The 25,112-nt window shown below is 46.6% G+C and overlaps 1 protein-coding gene across 1 annotated transcript; it reads right to left on the reverse strand.

Annotated features, from left to right (window-relative positions):
* On the reverse strand, positions 23,036-24,863 carry TMEM158 (transmembrane protein 158). Its single transcript, XM_003358398.4, has one exon. The coding sequence runs from the start codon at positions 24,566-24,568 to the stop codon at positions 23,681-23,683; it is 888 nt and encodes a 295-aa protein (XP_003358446.1). The 5' UTR covers positions 24,569-24,863; the 3' UTR covers positions 23,036-23,680.

Here is a 25,112-nt window from a genome sequence, read left to right on the forward strand (position 1 = left end):
AGTGATGGAGAGACCAAAGCTGAAGTAATTACCCAAAAGGAGATTATTTTAAACCAGAAAGGTCTGAGACACCATAACAGCTGGAATAAGAATTTTTTGCCTACGATGGGAAAAGGGGCCTCAGGAGCTGCTAGGGATCTTATTGACATTTTGCACATCTGAGCAAACTCCGCCTTCACAGGATACTCATGACTTCTCTAATAATGTACTTCATTTTTTCCAATTATAATGGCAATATGATTTCATTTCATTAAACTTGAACAACCGTATAAAGAAAAATTTTTAAAAAATCCTGTCATCTCACCAACCACAGATAACCACAGTTAATATCTCAGAGTATTTCCTTCCTGTCTTTTTTCTGTATATATGTGTTTATGTGTGTGTGTATTATTACTGTGATTGTACACTGGTGTATCCTGTTTATTGAGAAAAGTCTTTAACGTCTAAGGCATTTTTGTTTGTGGAAAGGAATATCTACCACTTTGTGTACTTTATTGTCTTTTTTCTTTTTAAATTTTGTCCACGCCTGCGGCATATGGAAGTTCTTGGGCCAGGGATCAAACCTGAGCCACAGCAGTGACAATGCCAGATCCTTAACCCACTTGCCACCATGGAAATCCCTGTTATCTTTAAATAATTAACAATTCTGTTTTTATTTATTTATTTATTTATTTATCTTGCTTTTTAGGGCTGCACTTGCAGCAAATGGAGGTTCCCAGGCTAGGGGTCTAATGGGAGCTACAGCTGCCGGCCTACGTCACAGCCACAGCAACGCCAGATCCGAGCCGCATCTGCAATCTACACCGCAGCTCACGGCAACGCCAGATCCATAACCCACTGAGCGAGGCCAGGGATCGAACCTACAACCTCATGGTTCCTAGTCAGATTTGTTTCCTCTACACCACAATGGGAACTCCAAAACAATTAATAATTCTAAATGTACATAGACCTCATGACCACCACCTTGAAAATAAAATTATCAAATCCAGTTTCCCCAGATGCATAAACATTGATGGAGGTATGATCAACCAAGCTTCCCTAAACATTTAACTGCAAGTTTCCAATCTATCAGATTCTTTCATGTGCTGTAACCGCTTTAAGATTCAGACAGAACAAGCCCACGATGAGAATGATTTCTGAACCAAGCAGCAGTTACAAAAGCACTAGGACCATGAATTTACATCCTGTCTCATCATCTCATTCTTATTCCTGTGTTTATTTCTCACCAGGGGCACGGCTTCTTTCCCTCAGCCCAGAGGGTTGGCTGCCCCTTCGTGGCTGAGATGGGAGAAAGGGCAGTGGGTCAGGGACTGCTCAGATTATCGGCTCTGATTACTCAGATATGATTCGATTTTTTTGGTAGTCTTTACCTTCTCCCCCAAAGGATACTTGCTCTGGATGGTTTCTCTTTATAGTCCAGCCTGATATCATCCTGCTTTGTGATTGTCCTGGTCTGGAGTTGGGGGTACTGACCTGATTTAGAGGAAAGCTTGTCACACTGTAACTACATCTTCTCTTTCTCATTGATTGGTTTGATCTATAATATTGACACTATGTTTTCATATCATTTCAAGGACATTTCATGAATGATTAGATTTTCTTTTTTATTGGCTTCCTAACATTTGCTGGATGGTGCACTTAACCTGGTTAGTTAACTGTTGGTCATTTAGATGTTCAGTTTGTTTCCCATTAAGTTCCTCTCCATTTGAACAGTGCATGCTCATGAATCTCAGCATGCTTTTCTGGTTTGCTGGGTTGAACTCATGGAAGGGAACCTCCTGGACCAATGGTGATGAAGATATTTAAGGCCTTTGATACACAGTGCCAGATTTCCTTCCAGAATGGCTCTGCATATGGTCCCACATAGGATGGGAGAAGGCATTGCTATCTCACTATATCTCCCTTTAAAGCCAGAGGAACCAAGGCATGGCAGAGCAAATTGTCAGTGGAGAGAGTTATTGCCAGAGGTTCTGGTGAAGGGGAGTCCATGCCAGATTTTCAAACTCCACCCAGGTTACTCACATATGGTAACTGTCTTTTTTAAACTAACAATTCAAACACAAGCCTGACAAGGCCAGGTGTGCTTAAGGGAGCATGGAAAAAAATATTTGGAATTAGGACTGTTCCAGATAAACAATAAGCCCCAAGTGGCTATTGAGCTAACGTGACTAAAGAATACAATTTTAGGAGTTCCTGTCGTGGTGCAGTGGAAATGAATCCGACTAGGAACCATGAGGTTGCGGGTTCCATCCCTGGCCTTGCTCAGTGGGTTAAGGATCTGGTGTTGCCGTGAACTGCGGTGTAGGTCGCAGATGCAGCTCTGATCTGGCATTGCTGCAGCTGTGGTGTAGGTCGGCAGCAACAGGTCCGATTAGATGCCTAGCCTGGTAACCTCCATGCGCCGCGGGTGTGGCTCTAAAAGGACAAAAGACAAAAAAATAAAAATATAGTGAGAGAGAGGGTCGAACAGATCAGAACACCAACAATGCCACAAATGGCCCCTCTATACCAAGACTAGATAATAAACAGAAAAAGCTAAAAAAAAAAAAATAGAATTTTAAAATTTACTTGAATTAATTCAGATTTAAAAGCCAATATTTGATTTAGTTATTGAAAAACTTCTAAGTGTATTTGGAACAACTTGGACATGTAAATCTATTTTTTAACTTTTAAGTTTTATGAAGCCAACCTAAATACAGATCACTATTTCTAATGAAAATTCAGCATCCAAACTGAGATGTGCTGTAAGTGTAAAATGCACAGTGGATTTCAAAGATTGAGTATGAAAAAAGAATATAAGCTATCCCCTTAGTAAACGTTTTCTGTTTCACAGGTTGTAATGATAATATTTTGGATACGTAGGGTTAAAATATGTTGCTAAAATTAATTTCACCTACTTCTTTTTGAAAACAAGCTTAATTTTAGAATACTTTCAAATTTATAGAAAAATTATAAAGATAATATGGAGAAGTCTCATATGCCCCATACGTGGTTTCCCCATTACTAACGTCTTAACATTAGTAGGATATATTTGTCACAATTAATGAGCCAGTATTGATATGTTGTTATTGACTGAACTGTATTCATATTTCCTTAGCTTTTACCTAATGTCCTCTTTGTGTTCCAGGATCCCAACCAGGACACCACATTTCATTTAGTCATTACATCTCCTTAAGCTCCTTTCGGCTGTGACTTGCCTTGTTCTTGATGATCTTGACAGTGTTTGAGGAGTCCTAGTCAGGTATTGTGTAGAATTTCCCTCAGTTGGAATTTGTCTGATGTTTCCTCATGATTAGACTGGAGTTACAGGTTTGGGGGAGGAAGACCATAAAGGTAAGTTGCCCTTCCCATCACATCATATCAAGGGTTTACACTGTCAACAGGACTGTCCCTGTCATTGCTGATATGGTGATCCTAATCTAGAAATATTCTAGCATACTAAGTTTCCTTCTGGATATATATACTTTCTATCTCTGCTTCTCCATTGCCTCAACACCAATTAATCATTTAAAATTTTTTGTATTCAACCTTATTTTGTTAAGCCATCCTGAATCCCGTCTGGAATAAGGCAGGTTTACAGGACTATGCAGATACTCTGCCCAGATCCTTCAGAACCCTTTTACTGGTGTGTGTATGTGTCCATGTCCATGTCCCCACTGCCTCACTTCCAAGAGCTGGCCCCTGTCTAAGCTTTGCAGGTCCCATATCAAGCTACTGAGGGAGGCATTGCTTGACAATTTACATCCTTCTGGGGTGGCCCTTAACCAATGATTGGTGAGGTGTGAGAAATGGAAGCCTTGTCTTGGTACCCAGAGGGCGGGAGGCAGGGGAATTCTGAGGTGCCACTTACACTGCAGAGCCCCCGACAGGATCAGGCTAAAGTCCCCTCCATGGGACTTTGCCTGAGATGGCAGCCTGGTGTGGCTTCACTGAGACTGCCTCCTTCATAAGTCACTTTGCCTTGGGAACCTGACCTAACACAGCCAGTGATACATTTTTAAAGTTAAAATAAATTTGAAAAAAAATATCAGGTATACTCAGGAATTTGAGTTTGTCTGGACAGCTTATTGAGTAAAAAATGAAGCCAGGCTAATTTCCCTCTTCATATCAGTCTGGAGTCAGAACTTTAAGAGCAAGGAAGCAGGAATGGATCCCTGAACATCATTGGTGCTCATATTGTGTGTCCTGGGGACACTGATGCTGGATCCTGAGGAACTACTGCAGGGGCTGGAATCACCTCAGAAAGTAAGGAGCAGACTTCCCTGCCATCCCACCCCTGCTGTCCTCCCAAGTGCACAGGTGAGGCCAGAGGCCAGAACAGGGGCAGCTCAATGAAAATAACTGTCCTTCTGCACTTGACTCAAGACTCCAGACCCCAGGTCCACCCATGGATGACAGGGAAGGAGGAGGCAGAGTGGGGTGGGGGTGCCTAGCCCCACAGTGGAGGGGTCTGGGTGGAGATGGAGTTTTTTTTTTTATTTTATTACTCAATGAATTTATTACATCATTTATAGTTGTGCAATGATCATCGCAATCCAATTTTATAGGATTTCCATCCCACACCCCCAGCGCATCCCCCTACCTCCCAAACTGTCTCCCTTGGAAACCATAAGTTTTTCAAAGTCTGTGAGTCAGTATCTGTTCTGCAAAGAAGTTCATTGTGTCTGTCCTTTTCTTAGATTCCACATGTCAGTGAAAGCATTTGATGTTGGTGTCCATTGTCTGACTTGACTTAGCATGATAATTTCTAGGTCCACCCAAGTTGCTAAAAATGCCAGTATTTCGTTCCTTTTAATGGCTGAGTAACATTCCATTGTGTATATGTACCTCATCTTCTTGATCCACTCCTCTGTCGATGGACATTTAGGTTGTTTCCATGTGTTGGCTATTGAAAATAGTGCTGCAGGAGTTCCCACTGTGGCACAGTGGTTAACGAATCCGACTAGGAACCATGAGGTTGTGGGTTCGATCCCTGCCCTTGCTCTGTGGGTTAAGGATCTGGCGTTGCCATGAGCTGTGGTGTAGGTTGCAGACGCGGCTCGGATCCCGCGTTGCTGTGGCTCTGGTGTAGGCCGGTGGCTACAGCTCCGATTAGACCCCTAGCCTGGGAACCTCCATATGCCGCGGGAGCAGCCCAAGAAATGACAAAAAAAAAAATAGTGCTACAATGAACATTGGGGTACATGTGTCTTTGTGAGTCATGGTTTTCTCTGGATAGATGCCCAGGAGTGGGACTGCTGGATCAAATGGTAGTTCTCTTTTTAGTTTTCTGAGGAATCTCCATACTGTTTTCCACAGTGGTTGCACCAATTTAAATTCTCACCAACAGTGTAATGGGGTTCCTTTTACTCTACACCCTCTCCAACATTTATTATTGGTAGACTTTTTGATGATGGCCGTTCTGGCTGGTGTAAGGTGGTTTTGATTTGCATTTCTCTAATAGTGATGTTGAGCATCTTTTCATGTGTTTTTTGGCCATCTGTATGTCTTTTTTGAAGAATTGTTTGAAGAGCTCTTCTGCTCATTTTTTGATGGGGGTGTTTGTTTTTTTGGTATGGAGCTGCAGGAGGCGTTTATAAATTTTGAAGATTAAGCCCTTATCAGTCGATTCATTTGCAAAGATTTTCTCCCATTCTGTGGGCTGTCGTTTCATTTTGTTTAGGGTTTCCTTTGCTGTGCAGAAACTTTTAAGTTTAAGTTTAATTTGTTTATTTTTGTTTTTACTGTCATTACTCTAAGAGGTGGATCTGAGAAGATATTGCTGCCATTTATGTTGGAGAGTGTTTGGCCTACGTTTTCCTCTAAGAGTTTTATAGTATCTGGTCTTATATCTAGGTCTTTAATCCATTTTGAGTTTCTTTTTGTGTATGGTGTTAGGAAGTGTTCTAATTTCATTCCTTTACATGTGGCTGTCCAGTTTTCCCAGCACCACTTATTGAACAGGATGTCTTTTCTCCATTGTATATTCTTGCCTCTTTTGTCATAGATTAGTTGGCTGTAGGTGCGTGGGTTTCATTGGGCTCTCTATCCTGTTCCACTGATCTATATTTCTGTCTTTGTGCCAGTATCATACAGTTTTGATGACTGTTGCTTTGTAGTATAGTCTTAAGTCAGGGAGCCTGATTCCTCCAGCTCCATTTTTCTTTTTCAGGATGTCTTTGGCTATTCTGGGTCTGTTGTACTTCCAAACAAACTTTAAAATATTTTGTTCAAGTTCTGTGAAAAATGTCCTTGGTAATTTGATAGGGATTGCATTGAATCTGTAGACTGCTTTGGGTAGTATAGTCATTTTGATAACATTGACTCTTCCAGTCCAAAAGCATGGTATGTCTTTCCATCTTTTTGTGTCATTTTTGATTTCTTTCATCAGTGTCTTATAGTTTTCAGAGTACAGGTCTTTTGTCTCCTTAGGTAGGTTTACTCCTAGGTATTTTATTCTTTTGGATGCAATGGTAAACGGGATTGCTTCCCTAATTTCTCTTTCTGGGAGATGGAGTTTTGTTTGCTGCCCTGAGTGACCATAGAGAGGGTTTCTAGAACTCCACCCTCCTGGCAGCTTTGGAGAGAGGAGTGCTCTGTCCTCCCACTGCCAACAGCTGGGAAAGTATGAGTGTGGGTTACTCGAGCAGCTCAGAAATCCTGAAAAGTTCTGAAAAACATCCTCATTCAGGTACTGCCTTTTCTGGAAAGGCAGGAGGCAGAAGGCAGACAACTTGGTTCTTCAAAGTAACAGGGTCAGAACTAGAGACCACTTGCTGCAGCATCAAGCCTCTGCAGAGCCATCCTGAGACTCCTGGAAAGGGCGCCACCTGGTGGTGGGCACTCTATGGGATGGCAGTGTACTCTCTTGTTCTGCTGGTGTTTGGGTGGAGATGGGGACTTACGTGGGGTTAAGGGGTGGAGATTTGCCTCCTGCAGCCTCCAACTTCCCTGTCAAGCCATTGCCTGGAGCACATTTGCTGGCTAGCTGCAACCGAGGGCTTCCTGGGGCAGTGGAGCCAGATGCTGGAATTCAAGCCCCGGCTTCACCAACTGTGGGAACTTAGACAAGTTACTAAATCTCTCCAAGCCTCAGTTTCTTATCTGTAAAAAGCAGATCAAATGATTTACCTCCCTGGGTTCTTTGTAAAACCTCAATGAGGTTAGGCATTATCTGAGTCTGGGTTTCCCAAAAGCAGATCCTGAGTTTCAGATGTAAGTGGTTTACTTTGGAGGTGATGTCAGGAAATACCACTTGGGCCATGAGACAGGTGAAGGGGAGAAGACAGCAGGAGTGGCTTATCCAGCCAGTGTGCTGCCACTTGGGGCACTGGGTCTTAGTCCCCTGCAGCATTATCTAGCCTGAGGGGCATAGAGCCGGGGTACTTTCGTCCATTCCCACCAGTCCCTGATTAGGGGCTCCTCCTGGAGTGCCTTAATTCCTCAGTGCTTCCAGCATATTTGATGTATGCACATAGCGGGCTCCAAAAGCCAGTATCCTAAGAATCAGAAATGATGACATTTGGAGTTCCTGTTGTAGTTCAGTGATTAACAAACCCGACTAGCATCTATGACTACACAGGTTCCACCCCTGACCTCGCTCAGTGGGTTAAGGATGTGGCGTTGCTATGAGCTGTGGTGTAGGTTGCAGACGTGGCTCAGATCTGGCATTGTTGTGGCTCTGGTGCAGGCTGGCGGCAGTAGCCCCGATTGGACCCCTAACCTGGGAACCTCCATACGCTGCAGGTGTGGCCTTAAAAAAAAAAAAAAAAGACAAAAAAAAAAAAAGTTATGATGGTATTTGAAAGTTAGGTCAATATGCATGGAAATGGTCGGTGGGGAGGGGAGCCACCAAAATCTGCTATATGCGTATATGAAGGTTCTCAGAACAGACTGGACACCAGTAACATCTCAATAAAAAATAGTTCTCAAGAATAGTATGCATCAGTGGCCCAATGCGGCCACTCATTCTCCACCAAAGTGGGACATGGCTGATAAGCTAAAAGCGGAACAGTTAGGTGTGTGCTATGGGGAGTGCCAGTGCCAACAGCCCTACCACCAGGTGTTTGATGTCCCCCCCACTTTCTAGATAAGGAAGCTGGGGCTCAGAGTGTGAGCACCTCATCCTGGTCATGGGTCAGATGAAATCAGTGGTGGTCTCCTGTGGGCAGATACTGCAGCTCCCACCAGTGCCAACGTTGTAGAGTTTTCATTCCGTGCCTGGATGAAAATTCCCTCTCTCTCTGAGCCCAGCCATGACTGTGCAGAAATTTGTTTCCTTCTGTAAAATGTCAAGGCTGAATCTTTTATGTTCTGCTCTGGTTCTGCGCCCAATACTGAACTCCATCCAAAGCCCTGCAGCTGCCTCCAGCCCCAGAGACTCACTGGGAGTCTTGGAGTAATAGCAAAGTTCTCAATGGTAGGAGAGGGTGAGGGAATGGTTTTATCATTCTTGTTCACACCACTCAGACCTGAGAGAGGAGAAGAGGGAATTGGTGGAAACAGGAAAAGACCACGAGCCCGCTCTCTCCCTCATTTCCATTTGTGCCTACATGGACCATGGGAGCTTGCTCACCCATGACTCATGGAGCCTGCTTCTGGTCTACCAGCACTGGAAACCCAGGGCTGGCGACACAGCTGGGAATAGAGGGTTTGCTCAGCTCTTCTTCCTGAGTGCTACGGCCACATCTGTCAGCGCTGGTGACGAGGTTCATGCCAGGCTGCAGGAGAGCAGCCTGGGAGAGGTGGGGGCAGAGCTGCCACAGAGAGCATTATGGTTCAGGGGCAAGGAGCTGTGTAAGGTCATTCCACTGGGCAGAGGACAAAACCCATCTTTCTTCTTTTTAAAGTTTTATTGAAGTATAGTTAATTTACAATGCTGTGATAATTTCCTCTATACAACAAAATGACCCAGTCACATGTGTACACACATATTCATTCTCTCTGATTCTTTTCCCATGTAGATTATCATAGAATACTGGGTAGAGTTCTCTGTATCTATAGCAGGTCCCTTTTGGCTGATCGTTCCATATACCTCAGTGTACACATGCCAATCCCAAACCCCCAGTCCATCCCTTCCACCCCCACCACCTGTCTCCTTTGGTAACCATAAGTTTTTCAAAGTCTGTGAGTCTGTATCTGTTCTGCAAATAAATTCATTTGTATCCTTTGAAGAGTCTGCATATAGCTTATATCATGTGATGTCTGTCTTTCACTGTTTGACTAGCTTTACTTAGTATGACAGTTTTTTAGGTCCATCCATGTTTCTGCAAATAGCATTATTTCATTATTTTTTATGGCTGAGTAGTATTCCATGGTATATATGTGCCATATCTTCTTTATCCATTTCTCCACTAATGGACATTTAGGTTGTTTCCATGTCCTGGCTCTTGTAAATAGTGCTGCCATGAACATTGGGGTGCATGTATTATTTTGAATTACAGTTTTATCCCTGGATAAAAACCCATCTTTTATGGTCACTTCTTGGTTTGAGCCATGTAAGCCTTTCTTCAATTATTATTAAAAAAAATTTTGTGGTAAAATATATGTAACATAAAACTTGCCATTTTAACTAAGTATATGACTCAGTGGCATTAATTCACAATGTTTTGAAACTATCACTCTGTTTCCAAAACTTTTTTTTGGAACTTTTTTATCACCCCTCTCAGAAGCCCTGTCCTTATGAAGCAACAGCACACCATTCTCTCTGCAGCCACTGTTCTACTTTCTGTCTCTATGATTTTGACCATTCTAAGTACCTCATAATACTAGAGAAATCATACAGTATTTGTCCTTTCTTGACTAGCTTATTTGACTTTGGCAGAATGTCTTCAGGGTTCACCCATGTTGTGCCATGTGTCAGAATCTCCTTCCTTTTTTTAATAAATAGTGTGTGTGTGTGTGTGTGTGTGTGTGTGTCTTTTTGCCTTTTCTAGGGCCGCTCCCGCGGCATATGGAGGTTCCCAGGCTAGGGGTCGAATCAGAGTTTTAGCCACTGGCCTACACCAGAGCCACAGCAATGCGGGATCCGAGCCGCATCTGCGACCTACACCACAGTTCATGGCAATGCCGGATCCTTAACCCACTGAGCCAGGCCAGAGATTGAACATGAAACCTCATGGTTCCTAGTCGGATTCGTTAACCACTGCGCCACGATGGGAACTCCAGAATCTCCTTCCTTTTTAAGTCAGAATAATACTCCATTGTATGTGTAGATTCCATTTTATTTATCCCTTCATCTATTAATAGAGCAAGGCTTTCTTTTACATCTCTATCCCATAATGCACTTTTAAAAAACCCCACTTTTAAAAGGAATAAAGAAGGCCCCCAGCCTGCAGGACCTTCTCACAGCTCTGGCCTGGATTGCCCAGCCACCAATGACACCAGTGGTTGCTGACACTCTTAGGCAATGCTTTGGAGAACAGTAACTAATAGTAAAAATAACACACATGGGGTTCAATCAGTTACTCATAATCATGGATTTAATATTTTGGTCCTTGGAGATGGCTAGACTGAGGGCTGTGTGTTCCACGAGGGCAAGGTCTAGGCCCTTTTGATCTCCTCTCTGTACCCAGGGTTCATGGTGGCCTGCCTGGCATGTATAATAAATACTAAATGAGTATTTTTCTGAGTATGGAATAAGACAGCTGATCTGCAGGGCTGGAGTGGATTGTGGCCATAGAGTAATAGTACTTCCAGGACTGTTTTTGTTTGGTTGGTTGTTTTTTTTTGTCATCTTTTTAGGGCCGCACCTGCAGCATATGGAATTTCCCAGGATAGGGGTCAAATCGGAGCTGCAGCCTCCAACCTACACCACAGCTCGCAGCAACATCAGACCTTTAACCCACTGAGAATGGCCAGGGATGGAACCTACATCCTCATGGATACCAGTCAGGTTTGTTACTGCTGAGCCACCACGGGAACTCCAGGACTGTTTGTTGAGCACTTACTTGCGCTGGTGCTTCAGGCTCACTCTTCCAACAGCCCTACATGGATAGGCATCATCAGACCCATGTTACAGACGAGAAAGCTTGAGGTTGCTATATAGCACAGAGAACTCGACCCAATATTCTGCAATAATCCATAAGGGAAAAGAATCTGAAAAAGAATGGATGTGTGTACATGCATAACTGAATCACTTTGTTGTACAACAGAAATGATCACAACAGTATAAATCAACTTTTCTTCAATAAAACTTAAAAAGAGAAAGAAAGCTGAGGTTCAGTATTTTAAGTATTTAACTCATGGGAGTACAGGGCAGAGCCAGGTCCCATTTGGAATCTGAGTTCCTGGGTGTGGAGAGGAGGTAAACTCTTTGCTAGGTTATCTTTTAAAATCTTTACAATGATTCATATGGAGAGGTCCGGTTACTACTGCCATTTTACAGACAAGAAAACTGAGGTCTGGAAAGTAGTTAACAAGTGGCAGGGCCAAGGTTGGAACCTGACCAGTCTGCCCTCACTGCTCAGTGCCTCTGCCCCACCTGACCCTTTTCTCACTCTGTTCTGCTGGAATCACTCCACGAGCTGAAATGTCCAGTGTTGCTGGGTTTCCGGCTTCCCTCTGAATGGAACTGGGAAGCTGAAGTGTCTACGGGAATTTTGCCATCTCATCTGGCTAATTAAGTGTGATATGGGGGCTCCTGAATTAGGCTGATGTGAGTCATAATAAACATGGGCTCATTTGAACTTAATAACCCCACTAGTCATGGATCTATGTTTAGAAGGAATTTGAGAGCCACGTGAACTGGGGCTGGGCATTCCTGGGAGACCCTGTGTCGGTTTGCTGCCTTCCCCGTAGGACAAGCGCTTGCTGATCGCTTAAATAACTAAATTTTACGAAAACAAAGCATGGTATGGTAGTCGAAGTTTGCATGAATTTAAAAAATAAAACATAATATTTTTAAAAATTGCCCCCTGCAAGAAGCAGCATTAGGTAACAACATCAGCGTCCCCAGAGTGGAGGGGCACTCTCCGTGGTGGCCAGGAGACTTTTGCACGATGAGTTGGAGAATTTATTTGCTGTATCATTATGCCATCATGGCAGTGCGTCTAGCTGCCAGCTCCTGCCTCTCCTCTGTCAGCCTGCCCTGCTTACTGGGCCAGCAGCTCTGGTCTGATGCTCCGGGTCCAAATACTTGGTGTCTGCCCTGGCGGTCGTGGTAGGGATGTGGTTCAATTTGCTGTTGTAATCTACTAGGTAGACAGAAAAGGACAGATAACTTCTAAATCAGTATATAAAGGCCACTGCACTTTAAGATTCTGTTGTGGGGGTCTGTCAACTTGTAGAATCAGAACTCTCGATTCTTTTAGTGTCCATGAGATGGACATTTCAGGGAAGGATCAGCAGTTTCCCCATGGCCTTTTTTGCTCATCAGATGCTCTTCGCCTGATGACGTCTTCCTCAGTCATCTGAACCTGGGGGATGCATGGAGGAGAGCTGGGCTCAGCCGACTACAGCAAAGGGCCTGGGCCTCTTTGTGTATGACCTGTGAGCTAAGAATAATTTTTACTTTTTTTTTTTTTTTTTTTTTTGTCTTTTTAGGTCTGTACCCAAGGTATATGGTAATTCCCGGCTAGGAGTAGAATAAGAGCTGCAGCTGCTGGCCTACGCCACAGCCACAGCAACACCGTATCTGAGCCACATCTGTAACCTACACCACAGTTCACGGCAATGCCAGATCCTTAACCCATTGAGCAAGGCCAGGGATCGAACCCTTGTGCTCTTGGATATTAGTTGGGTTCTTAATCGGCTGAGCCACAGTGAGAATTCCAATTTTTATATTTTCAGTGGTTGAAAAAAATCAGAAGAATAACTCACAATGTCTGGAATTTATGCAGAATGAAAATTTCCATATCATATGTTGTATAGGTGTATACAAAATTCAAATTTCTGTGTTCATAAATAAAGTTTCACTAGAACACAGCCACACCCATTCATTTATGTGTTTCTTATGACTGTCTTTGAGCTACACTGGCCTAGCTGAGTAACTGATGGAGTTTGCACTGCTCACAGGCTGACTACTTGGCCCTTTACAGAAAAGCTTTGCCAGCTTCTGGTGTAGAACAGGCGCTTGCCCAGAGCCCACAGGGACCTTGTAGGGGGATAGTCAGAGTGACCTAGGAGCAATGTCTAGGGCAAGTGGTCTCTCCTCTCTCAGCAGAGTGTGGGTGCTGCTCCCAGATTCCACTTCCCACAGTGTTGGCTTCTCCCCCACTGGGGAAGGCTGGACATAGCCTCGCTGCTCCCGGAAGCTACAGGTTCTAGGCAACCAGTTCTCCTGGGACTTCCCTGGGTATCTAGCACCCAAACTCAGAATCTTACGTAAGAATGGCCTTGCCTCCCATTGGACATACATTTTTTTACTCTGGCACCAAAGATTCTAAATAATGAGACGTTTTCCCTAACTGACCATTTCATTTTTAATTTGGAAAACCATCCTTAAAATATTCTTTTGATTATCCTAAGTGAAAATATGCCTGGTTAGATCAAGATCTTCTAAGTCTGGTTTACACAAGAAAAAGAAAACAAAGAAAACAATGGGATGCAGGTATTGGATGAATTCACATTTTTTTTTTTTTTTAAGTAACTTCTGGGAATTCCTGTTGTGTCTCAGTGCTAACGAACCCAATGAGTATCTATGAGGATTCGGGTTCGATCCCTGGCCTCGATCTGTGGGTTAAGGATCTGGCATTGCCTTGAGCTGCGGCGTAAGTCGCAGGCATGGCTTGGATCCTGTGTTGCCATGGCTGAGGCATAGGCCAGCAGCTGCAGCTCTGATTCGACCCTAGCCTGGGAACCTGCATATGTCGTGGGTGCAGCCTTAAAAAGGGGAAAGAAAAAAGAAGAAAAGAAAGTAACTTCTAATATAAATCCTGAATCTATAAACCTTAGCAAGGGGACGTGGATTGATAGGAGGGGCATGGGCTTTGTAACCCTCTCTTGTGTGTGAGCTGTTAACTTGGGTAAGTTATTCAGTCTCCCAGAGCCTGAATCTGGCCACAAATCATTAAAATGGTGAAAATACTGCCTCTCTTCTAAGATTGCTGTGAGGTTGTGGAAGGTCAAGTTCCTGGCATGCAGTAGGTGCACAACCCCTGCTAATTTCTCCTGTTCCTTGGCTTCTGTAGACTCTGCTTTAGAGCATGATATACCCAGTGTTAACTCACAAAGTCAAAGAAGCCATCTTTTTAAAAATTTATTTTATTGAGATGTAGTTGAGTTACAATGTGTTAATTTCTACTGTACGGCAAAGTGATTCAGTTACACATATATAATATATATACTACATACATATTATATGCATATAATATGTATCATAATGTAGTATATATATTCTTTTTCCATTATGGTTTATTACTAGATATTGTGTATAGTTCCTTGAGCTATACAGTAGAACCTTATTGTTTATCCATTCTATATATAATAGTTTACATTTGTGAATCCCAAACTCCCAGTCCATTCCTTCCACCACCCCTCTCCCCCTTGGCAACCTCTAGTCTGTTCTTTATGTCTATGAGTCTGTTTCTGTTTGATAAATAAGTTTATTTCTGTCATATTTTTATTTAAAAAAAATTTTACTGTGGTTGATTTACGATGTTCTGTCAATTTCTGCTGTACAGCAAAGTGACCTACTTATACACATATATGGGTATATATACATTCTTTTTCTCATGTTATCTTCCATCATGTTCTATCACAAGTGACTGGATATGGTTCCCTGTGCTATACAGCAGGACCTCCTTGCTTATCCATTCTAAGTGTTTGCATCTACTAACCCCAAACTCCCAGTCCATCCTATTTCCTCCTCCTCCCCCTTGGCGACCACAAGTCTGTTCTTTATGCCCATGAGCTTGTTTCTGTTTTGTAGGTAGGGTCATCTTGCCTTGTTTTATTTTATTTTATTTATTTTATTTTATTTTATTTTATTTTATTTTATTTTATTTTTAATATTAAATGCAGAGCTGTCTTTATTTTTTTATTTAATAATTTTTATTTTTTTCCATTATAGCTGGTTTACAGTGTTCTGTCAATTTTCTACTGCACAGCAAGGCGACCCAGTCACACATACATGTATACATTCTTTTTTCTCACATTATCATGCTCCATCACAAGTGACCAGACATAGTTCCCAGTGCTATACAGCAGGATCCCCTTGCTTATCCATTCCAAAGGCAATAGTTTGCATCTATTAACCTAAATTCCCAGTCCCTCCCACCTCCTCCCCTCCCTCTTGGCAACCACAGGTCTGTTCTCCAAGTCTATTACTTGTAGGTTTTTAAATGATGGCCATTCTGGACAGTGTGAGGTGGTAGCTGCTTGGTATGTCTTTGTTACTAGTGTGTTCTGACTAGGCTGGAAGATGGAGATCGGAAGCCAGAACATGAAACTGTAGGCCTGGAAGGACAGTTGGCCTCATCTCCTCCAACAACCTTGTTCTGTAGACGAGGAAACCAAGGCCACACAGCTCATGAATGGCAAGGCAGGTACCTGAGCAGGTGGCCCAGTGCCTTGTCACATGTTATTACCAGTCTGCCAGCAGTCTCAGGGATGCTAATATTGTATCTAATGCTGATACTAATACTGTGGCACCTCCCCTATAATGCAAGTATTGGCGGGGGGTGGGGGGTGGGGAGCAGCACTTTGAACACAGAGACGAATGGCAGGGACTTCTGACCTCATCAGGGGGCCAGCAGGCCAGGGCACTGGCACCTCAGTTGGCCCAGTTGCAAGGCGAACCTGCCAGACATTGAGTGACTGGCCAAAGGCCTGAGTATCAGTGCAAGTGGGACAGAGTTTACAGTTCCCCTGGCACCTTTCATCTTCACTCCCCACCTGCCACTGCTAGGAACAGGACCCAAGAGTGAAGTGAGGCCTGGCTGCTGGGAGTGTGGCTGCTAATATCTTCCAGCTGCCTCTTTCTCTGGAGAACAGGGCTGAGCTTAATGGGAGCTGACCCCAGACTTTGGCCCATGACTAAAATGGGAGTACAAGCGCATCAAGGTGCAGTGGACGGGTGACTCTGTGGTGCAATTCCAAGGGCTGAAGCTGACTCCGGCAGAGACCACATCCTTGCTTTGCTCCTTTCCTGCCCCATCATGCTTCCTCTGCTCCCTTCCTCCTGAGAACACCCCTCAATTGATCCCTTGTATGAGTCTCTCCATCTCAGGCTCCTCTTCTGGGGACCCCAGTCTCCTAGATGAGATCTCTCCTAGAAGGCCTTTTGTTGTGAGTGGTGCCAAGTATATTTTGACTTAGTGATGGTGCCAGTCCTTGGCCAGTTCCCCCACCTGTAGCCCCAGCGCATTCCTCTCTTAGGGTAGGTTCTGTCTTTAGTCCCAGCCCCCAGTAGCAGAGGCATCTGAATGCTGCTGTGACTTGGATACGGGGAGTTGTGACAGCTTTTTGGGCAGCATTATACAGGAGCAATATCCTTTCTGCTTAGTGAACCTCAGAATTCATTTTGCACTCAAGATATCAAATAAACCTAGACAATATGAGGCAGCTCCGTCATTATGACTGGAGGAGGTGAATCGCATTGTTCATCCTCTGAAGTTGTGTTCTGTTCCTTATCAACCTCATCAGAAACCTCGGACTTGAGAGAAGAGTTGTTTCTCCAGGAGGGATGGAAAGTATGGTCTGACTTTGCTATGTGTCGGAGACTTAGAATGGAAAAGATAGAAGACCTCCCCTCCCTGCCCCATACCACCAATCTCCATCAAGCCTTTGGCCCTCGGATAGGTTTTAATATCCTGTGCCGCTGACCTCTGATCTGCATCAGGAATGCAGCTCTATGCAACCTGCTGCCCTGAGAAGCTCTCCAGGTCCTTCTGCAGAAGGAGGGGACCACCAAAGAGCCCCTGAGTGGATACAATAGGGCTCTGAGAAGCAGGTGCTTGCTGGGGTTAAAATATGTATAATATATGCATGAACTTTTACCCATAAATATTAGCCACAGTCACTGTGAGTACTGGGGTTGTTGCTGACATTGATTCGTGTATCTTATGAAGGGTATTCTCTCCGTTTTCTATGATATAGCACTTGTATAATGAAGAAAAATTAGTTCAGCACAATTCCTTTTTTAGTATAAATAACCACTTGTGGACACATATTCACGTGTAAAAATAGGCTGGAGGTATATACACCAAAACTCTGGGAGGGCTTATTTTTGGGGGTAGCAGAAAGCCAAGTTCTCTGTTCCTTTTGTTTGTTTGTTTGTTTTTGGGTTTTTTTTTTTTTTTTTTTTTTTGCTTTTTAGGGCCACACTTACAGCATATGGAGGTTCCCAGGCTAGGGGTCCAATCAGAGCTGTAGCTGCCAGCCTATACCACAGCCACAGTGACACGGGATCTGAGCCACATCTGCAACCTACACCACAGTTCACAGGAACACCGGATCCTCAACCCACTGAGCAAGGCCAGGGATCGAACCCTCGTCCTCATGGATACTAGTCGGGTTCGTTAACCCTTGAGCCACAGCGGGAACTCTCTGTTCCTTCTTTTTATGTGTCATCATTTCTAATAGTTCTACAATGGATAGATATTATTCATATTCCAGCAAAAGTCCAAGGACGATGCTCTTGGCAGAGTCCTTTCTGAGCCGTGATACCACAGGGACATGGTGACAGCCTGGAGCGGGTGCTGTGAGAAGTGCCTCTCCAGCTGAGTGAGACACAGTTTGGAGCTCAGCCATTCGAGCCTTCCAGGGCCAAAGAGAAGAGTGTTTCACGGCAGAGGAGAGAGTTGAGGGGGCTGTCCACTCGGGGGTAGCTCTCACACAGGGAGGCCAGCAGAACCTGTTCCCAGCTGTTGTCCCCTTGTTCTCCTGCCCATGCCCATCCTGCTGTCTGTCTCCCAGGTGCCCTTCCTGTAGCCCAGTCCTCACCTGCTTCAGTCTGTGGCTCCAGGTCAACCACTCCGTTTCATGTCCTTTGTGCCTTTGTGGTTGAGGGGTGGGCGTTACTGTGTGTGAGGATGAGATGGGAGATAATTTGCTGTTCTTAAAGTTGATGTTCTTTTTTTTTTTTTTTTTTTGCTTTATAGGGCCACACTTGTGGCATATGGAGGTTCCCAGGCTATGGGTCCAATTGGAGCTGTAGCCGCTGGCCTATGCCACAGCCATAGCAACTTGGGATCCGAGCCGAGTCTACAACCTACACCACAGCTCACGGCAACACCGGATCCTTAACCCACTGAGCAAGGCCAGGGATCAAATTCAAAACCTCATGGTTCCTGGTCAGATTCATTAACCACTGAGCCATGACGGGAACTCCTTAAAGTTGGTGTTCTTAATTCACTCCCACTCTCTTCTTGTTATTGTTTTCCTTCTGCTTCTCCCTCCCTCTCCATTCCAAAATAATAATAATAATAATAGCATTTATGATGATGATAATACTATAATAACTATTATTATTATTATCATGATAATTACCAGTGTAGTCCTCCTCTGAGACTAGGATCTAGGATCACAGGAGGTGAGGTGGAGTATAATGTTAAAGCTTATAGTAAGAACATAAATATCTTTCTTTTTAAAAACTTTTTCTGGCCGTGCCTGTGGTGTGTGGAATTTCCTGGGCTAAGGATGGAACTCTTGCCACAACAGTGACCTGAACTACAGGAGTGACAACCACCAGATCCTTAATCACTAGGCCACCAAGGAACTCCATCATCTTTCTTATTAGGAGAACGAACAAATAGGGAATTTTACTCAAGTCAGGGTACTCTTTGATCATAAAATATTCTGAAATAAGATTCTGAGATACTATAGTGGTAACATCACAATTCTAGGCCATTACACAGTGCGAATCATGATTTAAGTCCAGAGTGGCTAGTGTACAAGGAAGCCCAAGAGCTAGGCAGATACTCACAAGCATATCCTCTGGGATAGAACAAGGTGGGGCCATGGATGGCTGGGAAAACAGCAGAGGCTCAGATGCTGCAGCGCAGCCACTGGGAGGGGGTGAGGGGTTCTTTAGATTCTGAACAAGGTTCAAACCTGCAGTCCAGGGTTGGACCTGGGGTAGGGTGGAGAACTAGATGGTCAACAACCTTTTCAGGCCTCCTCTTGTGCCCGCTGACCCTCAGGAAGTCTGATGGAACTTGCCAGGAGCCCAGGAAGAACTCCTGGAGGGTACCTATGACCCCTTCAAGTGTCAAAAAAAGCTTTCTGGGAGACAATTTGTACTGAGTCAAAATGAGGCTTTAGGGTGTTATCAAGATGCCAATTATCTTGACTTTCATCACTGCCCCTATGAAAGCACAAAAAATAACGGGTCCTCAGTCACACAGTAGCTCACCCTGGTACTCTCAGGAGACACATCTGGGAATACTCAGGCAGTAAGACCGTCCGGAAAGTGCTAAGGGTGAGAGGAGGAGAGAGGCCTTTAATTGTCCTAGATGAGCAGCCACATATGGGTGAGAACCATAGGCAGTCCCCACCCTCCTCAAAATATGCTGGGACCTTGGCCTGTCCCGGGGCCTGGCAGAATCTCTACACATCAGCACCCACATGGGGGATGCCAAGGCTGAGCTGTGGACTGTGCCATCCTGATAGCTGAAAGTGTGGGGAGAGAGGAGGCAGCATCTGAGGCAGAAGGTGGAGAAACAGAAGGCTGCGAACGTTAAGAGGCTGCTGGTGGCAGTGATGGAGTGACGGAGGTACCAGGTGGGGTGTCAGGAAAAAGCGAGCAAGTTTAAGAAATTACTCAGAGCTGATGGGAGCTTACAGGCCCAGAGAAGAGTGGGGTTCTGGAAGATTTCTGAGAGCTGGAGGCCAGTAGAAATGCTTGTTGTTGATCCAGGAAAGGCAAAGATTCAGGGAACAAGAGCCCCAGAGAATGGAGACTTGGCAAGGAGGAGCCAGGGGACCTGGGGGTCTGCTGGTGCCTAATGTGAGCAGACTATGCGGAGCAGTTTTGCCCTAAAACCAAAGACCAAGCAGGGAAGAACCAGAGAGAAAAGGTGTTATCTGGTAGATATGTGAGTTCCCATTTCTGATTTGTTCCCAGGCAGCCCCTGTGTGGCAAAGTGGTTTGGCACTCCCCACCCAGAAGGAGCCAACGGGAGAAATGCCCCAGAAGATGCAAAGAAAAGGCATCATTTAAAGGAGTAGGGGCTCAGGGCAACAGAAGGTCTGCAGCAGGAGACCAGGCAGGAGACGGAGGCAGATGGCAAGAGCAGGCACCACAGAGCACCCAGGACGAGGTGAGAGGTGTGCACCAGGGCAGCCAGCCCACAGCGACCTGGGTGGGTCGGGGCCATGGCTTCTGTCATCCTTCTCCTCTCTTAGTGGTTTTCTCTCCCAGTGTTCCCAGGGAAAGCCTCAGCCAATCCCTCAATGTCTTTATATTGCTCTTAACTCTGCCCGTCCTGTGGCTTTAAACCTCTTAATCTAGCTGAGTAATGGACAATTTGTGGATATCAGAGAACTGTCCAAAAAAGAAGAGAAAAATAGAAACATAAGACCTGTGTAAAAAGTACACAAATAACTGTCATTCATGTGATCTGCTCCTCGGACAGGCCGTTAATGACCACGTGCCTGAAACATTTCTGCACCTCCTTAGGTAAATTGCTCAGCACAGCTTGGGTTCCCGGAAAAGCAGCCTGTGAGCTGGGATCAGTTTTCAGGAGGTTTATAAAGGAATGCTTTTGGATAGCTGCCTGTGGAAGGGAAGGGATGAGAGGAGGCAAGAGTGGGCAGAGGGAGAAATCAAACCTCCAAGAAGTCTCGGTGGAAACTTGGCCAACCCTGTGAGGAGTCTGGAAGATGGGATGGCCCTTGGGAGCTGGCCTGGGATGGCTGGGTTTCTGTGCCCCGTGTTGGTTAGCCTTTGGATGTGGGGCTCTGGGAAGGGGCTGTGCCCTGGAGCTGGAGGCTCTCTTCAGCTGAGGGAGAGCCTGGGGGAGACCAGGATGTGCAGATGGGGACTAGGGGAAGCTCTCAGGACAAATGTTAGCCAACTCAGTAGGGCAGCCTATAGCAGGGGCTGGATTTTGGAGGGTGGTTACACAGCCTCCTCAAGGGTAAGCTCTTCATCAGGAGAAGCCAGAATAACTGAGAGTGATGACTTAGATATGTCATCAGCACGCAAGCTCTCCCCATGAAGCTTTAGGAACGGGCTGGAATCTGGGTATTCTGTGCACACACAGGCTGCAGTGGCACATTTCCTTTCCCAGCAAAGTACTGATTGACCTTTAGTAAAATGCATTCTTGGAAGTGTTCACTACTGAGATGATGTAAATCAAACTGACTAGAGGGCACAGACCTGAAACTGAGCCTGCCAGCATCTGACTTCCTTCACCCAGTAGATGGTCCCAACTTAGAACAAAAGGATACAGGCTCCATCCTCATTTTGTAGAGCCGCTTAAGAGCTCTGTTGCTGAGAAAGCAGCCAGAGTCTGCATAGAGAACTAACAAGTCTGTCCAGTGTGTGTGTGTGTGTGTGTGTGTGTGTGTGTGTGTGTGTGTGTGTGTGTGTGTGTCTTGATTGACTATAGATCTAAGTATGTAAAGATAAATAGAAAGATAGATATCAAGTGCCTGACTGTCTCATCTCTCTGGCTCCTTTGTGTGCATGGCTTCATGGAATCCGACAGTGACAGGTGGGTCAGCAGAGGATCAGACTTGACTGGCTAGCTCCTAATTCACCTTGGAAGGTTAATTTCTGGTGATGAAAAAATACAAGTCAGGGAAGGAGAAGACACAAGTTTGGTCTCAGCTCTGCTTCCTTGTGTAGCTGTGTGATTGTTGGCAAAATGCTGAACCTCTCTGAGCCCCAAATAACATCTTGGAAAAAAAATCAGGAAGAGTAATTTTGCGTGTGTTGTCCTAGGAATTCTTAATGTGCCTTCCAGAATTACAAATGCTATGATTATACTAAAATTGACCAAGGTGAGCAAAGTTATTGATTTTCTCCTGCAAGTGACAACAGGGTTGAAGAAGATCGCAGTTCACAACCCACCTTGCTTTGGGGTATAAGAAGGTTTACAGTGAGTTTTCGAGGCTAGCAAATTTGCATTACATTGAACTTCTTGGAAGTTTGAATCAGGAGATAGAGGAAGACTGACACTCTCACCCCTTCCTCTCTGAGGCTGGCTCAGATATCCTAGACCCCAAAGAAACAGAGGGGCAGCTGAAGCTGCAGGGAAATGACCCAGACTCTCCTTCAGACAGATTCTTGTGAAAAAAAGAGTTCCATTTCTTTGATATAATAGAAACATCTCAAGATAAAAGGAGGCTACATAGTTTTGATGGTTCCTCTCCAGCAGCACAAAGTGGTTCTCTAATTTGAGACACAGCAGAATCCTTTGCACGGCTTGTTAGAGCAGATTGCTGGGCTCCACCCCAGAATTTCTGCAGGTCCTGGGCGGGGCCCCAGTTTTGCATTTCTAACAAATTCCCAGGTGGTACTGACCTTGCTGTTCCAGGGACTTCATTTTGAGAACTCTCAAGAACAGTACCAACCATGTTCTGAAACAGCATCAAGTATTCACTCAAAAGTGGGGAGGACACCGAGCAAGGGAAAATAGCTTTAAAAAGTTTTAAGGTGTTTATTAGTCCCTAATGGTTTACCTTGAAAAAAATCTTGATGCCAAAATATCTCAGGTTTTAAAACCAGCTTTTGAAGTGTGTTCATGCACTAAAGGTTACACATATGAAATCTGCATGCCTTTCAAAATGAGTCATTTCCATCAAAGACACCTGGCTCAGAGGAACTATCAGTTTCACCATTTTGGCACTTTACTGGGTGTTTTGCAGAGTTGAGGGAAGTGGAAAAAAGATGAAGTCACATAAAACCCTGCATGCCACTGTGACAAGTGTCAGTGAGGCTGAGGGGTGGGGGGTGGTTTGTGCTGGGGGCAATGTGGTGAGAAGCAAAATAATTGCCATTAGGGCAAGTAATATGGTTTCCATCCCCTCTCTCTCCCAGACAGGTAAGGGAGACAGAGTTAGCCCTTCTCTAACTTTTTGAAGATCCCCTCCCTCATCTTTCAGGGGATCATCTTGTCATTCTTGAATTCCCTTTCCAAATCAAATAAAGAAAAAGGTACAATGCATCTCTGGAGGAAAAAGTCTGTATTAAAAGCCAAAAAAACCACAGAAGTACAAGAAGAAACGCCCATCTGTCCACGTCACTGGATAGATCGTCTTGGAAAAGGGTCATAAAGTTCATCTTCAGCAGTAACAATATATCGATGTTAAATCATTCCCATGCCCCCCTTTTTAAATAAATTAAAAAAAACAACAAACTTGAAATACTATGTTCAGATACAAAGAGCTTCTCTTACTACAGCAATAGCAATTTGATTTTTTTTTTTTACTAAAACTTCCATTTAAAACAGTTATTAAATATATAAAACAAATACACAGGATTTGGTCATTTTCTGCCATGAATATAGGGCACGTGGGTGCGGGAAGGGAGGAGGGCAGGGGGACGCAAAGAGGGGAGAGGGCCCCATTTCCCTCCACTCTTGTCTTCCAGGCTGCGGATCCCACCCTGCAGGGCACGGGCTTTCATCTGCTTTTAGGAGCCAGAAGCGCGGCACAGACCTGGCTTTTACCACAGGCTGGGGTCTCTCCGGCGGCCCCCTCCCCGAAAGAAGAACTAACGGTCACTACACACGAAGCACGCCGGCCGAGTCTCCCGGCGGAAAAGGCACCGAGAGCGCGGACACAGGGCGGACGTGGGGAGGAGCGGGGCGGGTCACTTGGTCGCCGCCCCCGAGGTGACGGCCGCGGCGGCGGCGGCCGCGGCGGCGGCTGCGGCGGCGGCGGCGGTGGTGGTCCCCGCGGGCACCGCGGCGGGGGCTGCGGCGGCGGTGCTGGCGGTGGTCCGGCGCTGCTCCATGCCGTTGGGCAGGAAGCCGGCGATGATGGGCACTGGCCAGATGAGGGCGGCCACGCTCCACACGACGATGACCAGGGTCATGAAGCAGGCCACCAGCGTGGACTCGATGGGCTTGCGGTTCAGCCGCCAGCCGGGCTCTCCCTGAAGCTCCTCCAGGCTGAAGTCCAGGCAGCAAAAATGCAGCGGTTCACCCTGCAGCCACAGTGGCCCGGGCGGTTCCGCCGCGGGGTAGGAGGGTAGCGCGGTGGGCGCCCCGGCGGTGGCGCCGGCGGCCCGGAGGCGGCCCGGGCGGCGGCCACGCACCCAGCCGCAGCCCACGCAGAGGCGCAGGTCCTGCTGCGCGCCGCCCGCCGCCAGCCCCAGGTGCTCGATAAGCAGTGGCGGCCCGACGCGGTGGAAGGCGGCGGCGAAGAAGGCGCGGCCGTGCGCGTTGGTAGAGAAGAGTAGCAGGTCGCACTGGAAGCCCCGCGGGCGGCCCCAGCGCACGAGCAGGGAGCTCAGCATCTGCCGCTGCACGCTGATGTTGCACGGCGCCGCCGCCACCTCCTCCTCCGGGCCCGGGTGCTCGGGAGCCCCGGGCGCCGCCGAGGCCAGCAGCCGGGGGGCAGCGGGCTCGCCCGCGGACGACGCGTTGACCGAGGCGTTGGGGGGCGCCCCGAGGAGGCCCGATGTGTCCGCGGCCCCGCCGCGGGCTGGCGGCAGCGGGCAGGCGACGGCCAGCAGCGCAGCGAGCAGGGGCAGCATGGCCTGCGGCGGGCGCCTACGCGCGCGGGGCCGGGGGCGGCTGCATGGCGCGCGGGAGACGAGCGGGCGAGCGGACGGCAGGACCGCGGGGGCTGGTGGCGGGCGGAGTGAGGACGCGCCGAGCCCTCGCCAGTCCGCGGGGGCGGCGCGGAGGCGGTGGCTTCGGCTCTCTCGGCTCCGGGTTCCCTCCCGGCCTGGCGACGTCTGGGTGTCCCCGCTGCCCCCGGCGCGGGGGCCCTCGGACAGTCAAGCTGATCTGCGAGGCCAGGCGCTCTCCGGGAGCAGGATTCCCCGGCTCGGCTCCGCCCCCCGCGCGCCCCGCCCCGCCCCGCCTTCCGCGCGCGCGGCTCGGAGACACCCCGGAGGGCTTTTGCACGCGCAGCCGAGGCCAGAGCGGGGGTGTTGCCGAGCGGGCCGGGATCTGTGAGGGTAGCGTGCGGGGGTGGGACTCCGAGGCCAGCGCGTGGGCAGGGGCCGGGCCTGGCGTCGGTGGGGGTCGTCCCATTGTCAAGGCCTGGGGTGGCTCCGCCGGCGAAACCTGCGG

This window comes from Sus scrofa, chromosome 13 (genome assembly GCF_000003025.6).
Source record: "Sus scrofa isolate TJ Tabasco breed Duroc chromosome 13, Sscrofa11.1, whole genome shotgun sequence".
NCBI lineage: Eukaryota > Metazoa > Chordata > Mammalia > Artiodactyla > Suidae > Sus > Sus scrofa.

Excerpts from the sequence above, each read along its gene's own strand:
- TMEM158 (XM_003358398.4), bottom strand. The coding sequence starts at position 24,568 with ATGCTGCCCCTGCTCGCTGCGCTGCTGGCCGTCGCCTGCCCGCTGCCG.